At 36.5% G+C, this 12,183-nt stretch overlaps 1 protein-coding gene across 6 annotated transcripts in view; it reads left to right on the top strand.

Annotated features, from left to right (window-relative positions):
- Positions 1-12,183, top strand: part of LOC141756208 (phospholipase B1, membrane-associated-like) — a 25,420-nt gene continuing 13,237 nt past the window's right edge. Inside the window, exons 1-12 of one of the 6 annotated variants that reach the window (XM_074615765.1) lie at positions 1-29; positions 5,045-5,098; positions 7,187-7,247; positions 7,362-7,396; positions 8,658-8,742; positions 8,897-8,948; positions 9,659-9,736; positions 10,171-10,236; positions 10,332-10,393; positions 10,482-10,557; positions 10,650-10,757; positions 11,466-11,540. In XM_074615765.1, the coding sequence (XP_074471866.1) occupies positions 7,240-7,247; positions 7,362-7,396; positions 8,658-8,742; positions 8,897-8,948; positions 9,659-9,736; positions 10,171-10,236; positions 10,332-10,393; positions 10,482-10,557; positions 10,650-10,757; positions 11,466-11,540 (645 nt within the window). In that variant the 5' untranslated portion in view covers positions 1-29; positions 5,045-5,098; positions 7,187-7,239. The other 5 variants (XM_074615764.1, XM_074615766.1, XM_074615763.1 and 2 more) reach the window with 5 other exon arrangements.

Genomic DNA, 12,183 nt, shown 5'->3' with positions numbered 1-12,183 from the left:
AAGAAGAAGAAGAAGAAGAAGAATTTGAGGTGAAAACCAAACAAACTAACTTTATAAGTTTTCTGCTGTTTTCCCAGAATGATAAAATGTTTGTTCGAGGAGAAACCACCTTAATTAAGAAGAAGAAACGACTGAAACACGAGAGGAATAAACGAAAATGAACATTTTCAGGTAGTATCTATCAATCAATCAATCAATCAATCACGCTTTATTTATATAACACCTTTCAAACAAGTCAAATGCAAATCAAAGTGCTGGACAGACGATTGACAAAAATGTAGAATGTTAAAAATGGATTTAGAGACTAATGCACACCAAAACAACCAATATAAAAGTTCAGTGTATAAGAGAGCAATAAAAGATGGGTATTTAAGATAATAAAAGATAAATAAAATACAAGGAAATAAAAAATAACAATAAAAATAAATAAATACAAATTATGAAACTACACAAAATAAGCAGATTGTATTAAAATATTGAGATTTTAATTAAATAGAATAAAAGAGATAATGATCAACAATAAAATGTTGATTAAATAAAATATAGTAAAGTAAACACTATAATGATTATGATAAATAAAATAAGTATATATAGTAGGTTTCACTTGCACAGGTGACATTCTACATCTTTTAATTTCTGGTATGTTTTGCTAGTTTAAAGATTTGGAAGCCATTTCTGCCAGATATTCACATGCTAATTTTGTATTGAACCATTTTCATGACAAAAAGAGCAAGTTTTCAGTCTCAAATTATTATTTTTGTGTAGTTTAAAGAGGACCTATTATGCTTTTGTGCTTTCTCCCTTTCCTTTAGTCCAGGGGTCAGCAACCTGCATCTCTTCAGCTCCTCTCCAATGGCTCCCTGTGGATTTATAAAAATGAAAATGAATAACAGTTTTTTTGTTTACATTTTCATTTTTATTTTGTCATTGTTGTAGGACTATGGTACGTATCAGGGCCACATTGACGGAAAAAAATAAATCTGAGATTTCGAGAATAAAGTCATAATATTATGGGAAAAAAGTCATAGGTTTAGGAGAAAAAAAAGTCGTAATATTACAAGAATAAAGTCATAAGTTTAAGAGAAAAAAGTCAAAGTATTATGAGAATAAAGTCATAATATTATAAAGTAGTAATTTTATGTGTTATTTTCTTTTATTCTCGTAATATTACGACTTTTTTCTCATTAAGTTATGACTTTATTCTCGTAATATTATGACTTTATTCTGGAAATCTCAGATGTTTTTCCCCTCAATGTGGCCCTAATACTCCGTAGTACATTTGCTTTTTGGCCCTCACTGCATTAGACTTATATAGTATATACTTAGACTATAAACTGTGTTACCTTCATCACAATGCTCAGATGTTTTGCGGCTCCAGACAGATTTCTTTATTTATTTTTTGCCTAAAAAGGTTGCTGACCCCTGTTCTAATTGTTTTGGTCCTTTTTTAAGGGATTGTTGATAGGAAAATGTAGAGCAATGCCAGCCTTATCCTTTAAGATCAGTCCCTGGTTTGTCAGGTGTTGAATATCCATTTGTGTTTAATTAATTTAATGTTGCAGAAAGGTAAATACATTACAGCTACGGTGTTAACAGCCTTTTGGGTAGGAAGAGAATGTAAGCAGGAGAAAGTGCACGTAGTTATCAAATATTATAGACCAATTTAGCGTTTGATCAAGGTTACCACAGGCCACACCGCTCTGTTTGTGCTACCCAGACATTAATACACAGCCAAGTACTTATCATCATGTACTATAAAAAAAAAATCCTGTAATCAGCGGATTAACTTTACAACTCAGATTAGGAAAATCAAGATAATGGGATTCACCTGGTGACATACATCCAAATAAAAAAAGATATAGGTGTAATATAAAATCCACTAGTAAAGCCTTTTAATCACGTTTTGCTGCTCCGCCTCTTTAAGGAACATTTTGAACAGATATAAAAATGTGCCATTCATTGTGATTAACTATGGACAATCATGCGATTAATAACGATTCAATATTATTATTATTATCCTTGTTGCAGTGTATGTAAATAACATCAGCTGACAGGAAGTAAACATGGACCCAAGCTGTTGCCTAGCAACGCAATTCTGTTGTAAATCCATTGAAATGCGCTAAAACGGAGTGTTTCAGACAGAGGGTAAATACAGGTATATTCAGGCAGACATTATGAGGAAAATAAAGTTTTTTTTAACATTATAGTATGTAAACATGTTCTAGTAGAAATACAAAATACGAGTATGAACCTGAAAATGAGCATGATATGGGACCTTTAATGAAATCCGGTCTGTTGCACCTTTTCTTGAGAAAAAGAAGGAAGTGCTTTAATCCCAGCAGGTCAAATTAGGCCATGTTTGTACAGACAGTGAGGATGACCATCATGTTGTCATTTTGGATAAGCAGATGATGAAACAGGACAAACTGTTCAGCCCATCTAAGCCTGTTCAAAGATTAGCGTAGATCGGGGCGATAAAAGCTTCAGCAGGCGGTTCGTGTCGACTTAGTGTCCTTGAGGGAAGATAACAGACTGTAAAAGGCAGCGCAACCTCCATATCTGAATTATCATGATTGGAGTCGACTCTTAGATAGAGACAACGTTCATCCTTTCTTCTGCAGCATATAAGATCTGCTGGGAGCAACAAGCGCACAGTTATAGAGATCATGACTTCATTGTTTCAGTACAAACCGAACCTCAGCTCAACGTTGTACAGTTTGTGACTCTATGAGCAGCTGTCCAAATTATTTAATAATGCTGGCGGGATTAGAGGCAGTATAAACGTCTGTACTTTACGACATAAGAGCACTAGTAGTAAAAAATGCGGTTAGTTGTTTTCTTAACTTCTTGACATTCCTTCTGGCCATCCATCAACTCTGTAATCAGAGCAGAGATAAGAGATAGTCGAGCTTTACAACTCTGAAGCATCGCTGATATGTAAAAATAGAACATGTTTCTCTGGCTGTATTGTCGAGGTGACTGATATAAAGATATTAAGTAAGCATCTTCTTGCACAGTGAGATTTAAAAGATGTTTTAAGGGCATCTCCACTGTTTTCCAATAATTAAGTGGATATAAATACAAATGTTTCATATGATTATGGGACAAAAAACCCCACATAAAGCCAAATTTACAAATGATTTTTCCAACTCTGTCACTGGAGTGTAGACATTTTATTTGACATCTTATCTGACATGAAGTCAACAGGGTGAACGGTTGGAGGGGAAATTTCTTGTTTACCATCATTGAACTCATAAAATCTTAAAGATAAAAAAAAGAGATAGCTACAACTATTTATGCTATTAACCAATATAATCTTCTCCCTCTTTGCACCGGTGTTGTTTTCGCCCTGTCACACCATGTATCTGTTGTAACAGTCAGCCTACAAAGTGGCGTAATTCATGACCTTACATTGTTGTCACGGCGAGGTCAAGGACTCATATATTAGGAATAGCCCAGATATAGTCCAGTACGTTAACACACAACTTGTCCTTACACTTAAGTATATGATCGTATATCCAAAGCATAAGCTGGTAGGCTAAGTACAATATTTGCCTCTGAGATGTAGTGGAGTAAATGTATAAAGTACTGCAGCAGAAAATGGAAATAATCAAAGTAGAGTACAAGTTAAGTACAAGTACCTCAAGTGACTTTACACCACTGTACAGATGTGTGTCGAGCCTATTAGCAGAAAGCGTATAAAGTTTGTCTTCAAGATGCTGAACATCCGTAGAATAATTTAGAAGCATCAAATCATCACAATTATACAGTTTTAACACAGAAGACAAAACAACTGAAGTCATGCTGTGTCGATGCAGATGTGCAGATGTGATCATAACTACAGAACAGATTAATATTGTGTCTGTGTTTCATGTAGCTTGTTAAACCAACAGAGAAAGACCTGAGTCTCTTCTCTTGTCTAACAGCACAACAGATAATGTATTAGTCTTTTAACAGAGAAATGCTAGAGCCTTAAAGTTACCTCTTTTTGTAACTCTAAATGTCTGGATTATGGCAGTCATTACAGTGTATCTGCAGATTACCTTTAGCTTATCAACAGCTATGTTATTTGGAAAACACGTTTGAAGAACAGAGAGTCATGTCAAATTACATCTAAAGAGAAATATATTTAGCGAAAACCCTCGGATAGTCCAGAGATAGAATCCCATTAACACCCTGAAGTTCACTCTCACTCATTATTACTATAAAACGTTTCATTATCAGTGTCATTGTTTCCTTGTAAAACCTTATGGCCCTGTGTCCTTTGGACAAGAAGGCCAGTCCCTCCCCCCATGAGCTCATTAATGATGTCATTATCAGTTATCCTGACCAGGTATAAGTGTTAATGACGATAGGTAGAAAGCCAGCTGACCACCGAGCAGGGAGAGCAGAGAGGAAGGGTGCAGGAAAGATCCACGAGGACAAAATCATAGAAAATCCGAGACATGATGTTTCAACAGCTGGTTCTGCTCACAGTCCTGGGGCTCACAGGGACAACAGGTTTCTACTAATTCATTTAATGCTCATGTCATTCAAGTTAATGCTGCAGTTTTTAAAATCTGACACAGTTTTAAATTTCTATAGCGGATCTAAATGTTATAAATCATGTAGTAAACTTGATCATTTGGGGGGTTAAAGCTGGATTCTGACTTTCATTACTTCCTTTGAAATGACAACAAAACGGTGTGAATTAAAAACAATCTGCATGGCAACTTAGATTGATATTTGATCCAATATTGTAGCATATTAATATCTTGTAATATATAATATAATATATCTGTAATATATTTGTGTGCCTCCTAAAGAGGAGTGGGTTTGAGCACTTTTGAGCTGAGCACATGGAGACACGTTTTGTCATGCTTGTGGTGCAAAAAGAAGGTGTAAAGGTCAAGTTGGAAGAAGAAGAATAGTTATACAGAATATTTTGTGCATTGCTCAGCAGCACATTTAAATACTCTGCATGGCTGTTGCGTTGTAAATGTGATATTTGATCCACTATATTATATATAATATGTTCATAATGGTGTAATCTTTCTGATTTCAGTAACTGGATTCCCTTGCACTCAGACGTTCCCCTCTCAGTCGCCCCCTTCAAATGGTAAGTCTGATTATTACATTAATGGCTACAAGTTCAGTTGATTTCCCCGACTGTTACTGTGGATGGAAATGTGTACATTAGGGCTCCGACTACTATAACTATAATTATTTTAATTATTGATTAATTTGACGATTATTTTCTAGATTAATAGATCAATCGTTTGGTCTATAAAATGTCAGAAAACTGTGAAAAATGTCCCAGTTTCTCAAAGTCTTTAAGCGTCTTGTTTTGTCAAAAAAAACAAAGATATTCAGTTCAATCAGAAATAAAATAGAGAAAAGCATTAAATCTCAATATTTGAGAGGCTGAAAACGGCATTTTCTGCCATTTTAGCATGAAAAATTACTTTAACGATTAATCGGTTATCAAAATAGTTGGTGATTATTTTTCTGTCGATCGACTAATCGTTGCAGCTCTAGTGTGAATCATATAAATATGATACATTTGATTTATAAAACCTTCATTATTGATTTTGAAGGTGCATTTTCGGTGAAATACTCTAGTATATCAATGAATATTCTGTACCAGTAAATACATCAGTGGTCGAATGTAACTTAAACACATTTATTCAAGTACTGTACTTAAGTACACATTTGAGTTACTTGTACTTTACTTTAGTATTTCCATTTCATACCACTTTATACTTCTACTTCACTGCAATTCTGATGGAAATATTATTCTTTTCACTCCGCTGCATTTATTTGACAGACCTGACGTTACTGATATACTTTTACTTTTGATACTTAAGTGTATTTTGCTTTTAAAACTTAAATACTTGTAGGGCTGCAACTAACGATTATTTTCATTGTCGATTAATCTGTCAATTATTTTCTCGATTAAAGGGACTATTTGTAACTTTGTACGCGCATAAATGTAGCGGGTCGTCACACATGCGCGCTCGCATGTTCGCGTGTAGCCGCTGTACCCTCCTCCTCTGCCTCCTCGCCTTCACTCAGACAGCTCAGCTCGCTCCACCTCTAGACGTGAACGCGCGCTCACTACACACTGCAGAAGAGTTAGTTTAGCTCTGAGAATATCTAGTGAATGTACAGGGGACGTTTGTGCAGAAATAAATGCTGCAGCTCCTTCAGACCAACAGAGGTTTTCCGTGTCTTGTGAAGTGACGGAGCTCTACAGCCGAGAGAGAGCTCTACAGATTTACGTTGTCTTCTCGTTACCGACCGGGTGCCGGTGTCTCCTCTGCTCTCTCCGGCTGCGGGTGGAGAGAGCAGGGAGACACGCTGCAGAGCCCCGCTGCCTCAGCCTGCACTTAGGCAGGAAAAGCCAACACTAGGATCAGATCTAAATCATGTTCATGGAGAGACCTTCGTCTGGTCAGCTAACATTACCGCCAAGCAGCTGAAATATAGAGTGATATTGTGGTTTTAGCTGACGTGTGTCGCCTCACTGTTTTGAGTGATGCTCGTTCAGGTATATTGAGAGCGAGCAAGCGCGAGCCCGACGCTGACTTTCGTTGATTTCACGGCCACAGGTGTCGCTGTTAAGAAGCATTTCTGAAAGTTACAAATAGTCCCTTTAATTGATTAGTTGTTTGGTCTATAAAATGTAAGAGAATGGTGAAAAATGTCTATCAGTGTTTCCCAAAGCCCAAGATGACGTCCTCAAATGTCTTGTTTTGTCCACAACTCAAAGGTATTCAGTTTACTGTCATAGAGGAGGAAAGAAACCAGAAAATATTCACATTTAAGAAGCTGGAATCTGAGAATTTTGACTTTTTTTTTCTTAAAACATTACTCAAACCGATTAATCGTTAATCAAAATAGTTGGCGATTAATTTAACAGTTGACAGCTAATTGATTAATCGTTGCAGCTCTACATACTTTTAACTTTATAATTACTTATAAGTATCATTTTCACTGCAGGAGTATTTCTATCGTGTATCATTGCTACCTTTACTGCAGTAAAGGATCTGAATATTAAATATCACAAACAATTTACTGTATCAACACTTTTCATCCACCTTCATATCTCCACTACAAACATATTTTCTATCTGATTAACAACAAAACAAATCCCCCTGTGCATCAGTGCAGAAATTTATTTTATATAATTTTTTTCCCCCTCAAGTTAACAGCGTTACGCCCTCAGATGTGGCTGTGCTTTCCTCCATCGGACTTCACATGCACAGGTGAGCAACAGGTCACCTGTTAGTTTCAACCATGGAGTGATATTTGCACCACAAGGTTATAAAATTCAACAATGCAGAGACATAATCACACTGTGGTCTTTTCTTTTCCTGCAGCACTGAGCTCTCCTCGGTGGTATCAAGACTCAGAGGTAAGATCAAAAGTTTTATTTTGTTGTTGGTAGTGTTTATGGGACAGAAAGACAATTGTTTATTTAATAATTTACTTAATTATTTTTTTTTCCCCGCTGCGTTCAAGCAGGCTTGAAGGAAAAGCTCTGCTGCTGATAAATCAAAATGTAACCTTCACTATTATTGACTTACAATCTAAATAAACAGTGTAATTCCTCTGAAGAGGTTGATATGACCTTCTATTACACTACTGTGCGGTATCTTTACTACACTGATATCTACGTTGACCGTGATAATTGACATCAATGAACCCCAATACACTCGCCACACACCACCAGGCCTGTTATCTCATTCATGAAAGTCATTCATTAAATAAAACGTTCATAGAGATAAAAAACTGACAGCAGGAACTTCACAGTTGTTGAACAAAATTAACATTTGATTTCTTCTGATTAAAATGTCAGCACAGGATTTTTAACCATTTTGAAACTCTGTAATGTTTTCAGTAATAATTTGTTTTATTAGAATGAAGATATTTACGGTATGTTATTGTCAAATTTAGTGTTTAGTTTACAGACAAAATTTTGTACATTTTCTCATTTTAAGAACTTGAATGCAAAATGAACAGTTTTAAGTGAAATTATAGAGAAAAAAGAAACGAATATAGGCCTAGCCTATACCGCGATCGAAAAACAATATAGTAAAATATATATGAGAGGCATTTTTTATATTAATTTGATGATGTATAACGTATTGCCCAGCCCTACTTCAATCAATTGTTACATATTTAAGGGTGTTAAAAATTGCTAATGTTTGAAAGCTTTGATGACTAACAATTCATATTTTCACGGTCACATCAACTTATCTGTCTGTTTTAGGGCTGCAGCTAACAATTTTTCACTACCAATTAATCTACTTATTATTTTTTTGATTCATTAATTAATTGTTTTGATCTTTGAAATATCATGAAATAGTAAAAAATGTTTTGTTCGACTAACAGTTCAAACCTCAGAGATCTATTTTTACTATCATAGAGCAACAAAACCAGAAAATATTTACGTATTAAAAGTTAAAATCCAGTAAAGTTTGGTGCTTTTTATACTTTAAATTATTTAAAAGGATTATTCAAGTATCAAAATTGTTGCAGATACATTTTCTGTCATTTGACGACTTGATTACTGGAGTAATCGTTTAAGCTCCACTATGGTTTCACCTACAAGCCACGTGGGAAAAGAAGTTCTGGGTTCTGGTATTAAACTTGTATTAATGTCTCTCCATCAGAGATGATGATCCTGTTCAATCCTGCAATCATCAGTCCTCTCTCTGATGAAACAAACTTGTACGCCCCTCAGTTTGTTCAACACAGGTACAGACAGCACTTTGTATCAGACACATGAGAAATATCGTACCAATGACTCTTGCTGCCTTTAACGCTCATGTCACTCTTGTTAATGTTGCAGCTTTTTTTTTTAATTCTGCCAATAATTAGTGTTTTTCTCCTTGTTTCATTTGGTTTGCAGCACGCTGGTGGAGCAGGCAAAGGAAGTGTCCCTCCACCTCCAAAACAATCAGGTAGGTCCTCCAGTGTCTGCACTCCCAATCTTAAAGGATATTTATCGTAGACATATAAAGATGGACAACAATAACAGCTGGTCGTGGCTAGAAGGTACCACGCAAATTGTGAAACTTTCGTGAGATGGTTAAGATTAATTAAGATTAGGCGTTGACCTTGAATGGTTAAGGTTAAGTTAAGTCGTCGGGCAGCGAGGCTCATGAGAGTTTTAGCAAATCTTTTGCTTGCTTCCATGGCTGCAGAAAGCTGTGTTTTGCTGCCAGTTTGTTTCATATGTGGCAGCGGGGTGTCGAAATGGGCAGTCGATCAAAAACACACGTTCCAGACCGGACCGGAAATTTCAGAAGGAGAACATACTGTACTGTAACCGGTATTTCAATTCAGCATGGTTCTTTATGATGACCTATCACGGTCATTTTATGATTTATCACAGGAAATATATTACATATTGGTCCTTTTTAATTAGTTATTTGATGCTATAAACAGCTCGGCTCCAGCGCGGCTCTGGCTCCAAATCTCAAGATGGCAGCTCATGTATCTGTGATATTTGGCTTCACTTCTGTACAGTGGGAGGAAGTGGAGATGCGTCCATATATATATACAGTCTATGATATTTATAAGGATAAAAAAAAATAACTATTAAATAATCAAAAAGTAAAAAGTAGCAACCTTTTAAAGTGGTTGATGTTTTTTTGTTTTCCTCCTCCAGGTCATTGATGTGGACAGAGATTGGAAGCTGGTTCTTCTCTTTGTTCAGATGGATCAGCTCTGTGCCTGTGAGCAGCAGCAGGTAGACAGCAAAATACTTTAATATTGATGTTACAAAATCCTTTTTAAGGAAAAAATACTTTACAGAGTTGTTTCTTTAAACTTTGTTGCCTCAAACACTGAAGTTGCAGAGTTTAAGAAAAATTCTTATCAGCGTCAGACTCCAAGATGATACCACGTCTTCAATAATGTATTTTATTTCAGGTATTTAGCATTAGATGTAGTTTGATTTACAGAACGACCAACAGCTTCTAAAAGGACCATAAGCGCCAAACAACTGTGCAGAGGCAGAGAAATAAATGCTTCCTCATAGCTGCTATTTTGTCTCTTATTACCTGACAATGAAACCTTTAAAAGTGCATCGTAAATTCACAACAATAGTAAGAAAAAAATGTCATTTGACAAGTGAATGAAAAGGTGACTGAAGTCTCAGACTGTTGTGTTTGTGCACAGTTTCAGTCTGTTATCAAAGCCGTGGCTGAAGAGGTGGACGACGCTCTGCAGCTGCTGCACTCTCAGGTATATTTCACAATGTATAATGTATTTTTCGAGCAGTCGCTATTACTGCTAATATTCATCCATTTGACATTTTGTTTGACTTCACTGTGTTGCAGCTGAAGCGCACCATCGTCAGTGTTGCATTGTGGGATGGAGAGAGTGAAAGTTTCCACAACAAGTGAGTTCATATGTAGAATTACACTATTTTTTTTATTTTTTTTTCTCTGAATGTACAGTTTTAACGTGTAAATGTGTTTTACTGACAGGATGTGTGGATGCATGGAGACAAATAGTGAAGGAGAAGCCAGACTTCAGAGGGTCATGCTGAGTCATGCTCTGCAGGTTTGCCCATTATTCATCTGATAGATTCATTCGCTCCTTTGGTTGTTTTAGCCGCTGTGAAATGTTCTTCTCATCTCTTTTTCACTGAGCAGGAGTCTTTGGATGAGCTGATGGTAAAGAAGCGTTGGTACGGCGACAGAGATGACTTCACTGTCATTCTGCAGGACGCACCTTTCATCACAGACCTTTCATCTGTCTCTGTGAGTTCACTTTTGCATCCCTTGTTAGGGCCCAGACACACCAACCCGACATCAAAGAACTAGCGGCGATGAAGGGTGACTGTTGAGTCGCCTCACGTCGCCTTTGTTTTGGCCGTCAAGTTGCACTCGAACACACTGCAAAGACTACAGCCGGCGGCCAGTTAGCACGTACGCCCTGCACCTGTGTGAGAGAAAATAACTCTCCATACCAGCAGGTGGCGGTAGTCTGCTCGTACACTGATTCGTTTAAGCTGAACAGCCAATCAGAGTGATTTCTCTCACCGTTGGGCTCCGCCGCTGACGGTGCGGGACATACCGAAAATACTCGGCCAATAGATGCTCACCGAAACTGTCCAATTGCCGACCGTCGCCTAAGTGCGTCAGGGCCTTTAATCCTTACTGGTACCTGAGGGGAGCTGTATCATCTTTCACAATGGCCTCAAAAACCAGTGATGTATGAAAGAACGTGTATCTAAGAATCCTGCCAACTATTTCATACAACATGTCTTTTAGTAAAATCTTCTCCTGTGATCGTGAAATGATTCAAAGTTACAATTAACCTATTCTTTAATATCAATAAAGACTATGAAAACTTAAATGCCCAGAACAACAGAAAAGTAACCGTTTGAGACGGCAACATCTCTTATCTTACTAAAGATGTACTTTCTGTATCTAACGTACAGTTTGTTATTGATGTTCTTTCAACAGAGTGGGAAGCCGCTCTCTGGGTCACGAGCGTCTCAACAAACTGATAAGCTGATGGTTCAGATGTGGACAAACCTGGTGAGGCCTAACGCAATCTAATCTACCTCCCACACGCGCACACACGTGAAGTGGTTGAAGAAGTATTCAGGTCCTTTACCACACTGTGGAAATAGTTCACTACAAGTAAAAGTATGTAATTACAACAACTTTTTAGGGCTGACCGATTATTTTGACTGATATTGCAATTGTGATATGATTCACGATATTGGAAGGAGTGCTAATTTTTACATAATTATTCTCATTTTCATTGAAAGAAATATTAAAATGATTATGCTGTGATTTTTGTGGGGATCTGTACCAAACAAAGATGTTTTCTTAAGTCTGTAGAATACAATGTTTAGGCCAGGACATCTCTGCAGCACCACAATATTTAATTCAGAATGATATCTTGACACATATTTTGCCTTTAACAAATATTGCACTTCCTTCGATATGGATATTGCACTTGTTCATATTGTGATTATGATAAAATTCTGATTAATTATGCAGCCCTACAAAATTTACTTTAAGTATCATAAGCAAAAGTAAAGGTCCAATTTTACCTGTCAGTGTTTTGCTATATTATATATGATGTTTTTGGATCAATATCAGTGCTGCATTAATGTATAAGTTACATTTAATTGCTGTAGATGTTAAAGGTGTGCTAATTTTAAATCCTTTA

Source organism: Sebastes fasciatus, chromosome 18 (genome assembly GCF_043250625.1).
Source record: "Sebastes fasciatus isolate fSebFas1 chromosome 18, fSebFas1.pri, whole genome shotgun sequence".
Classification (NCBI taxonomy): Eukaryota; Metazoa; Chordata; class Actinopteri; order Perciformes; family Sebastidae; genus Sebastes; species Sebastes fasciatus.
The sequence above is the reverse complement of the archived record's forward strand: the minus strand, read 5'-3'. Positions and strand labels throughout refer to the sequence as shown.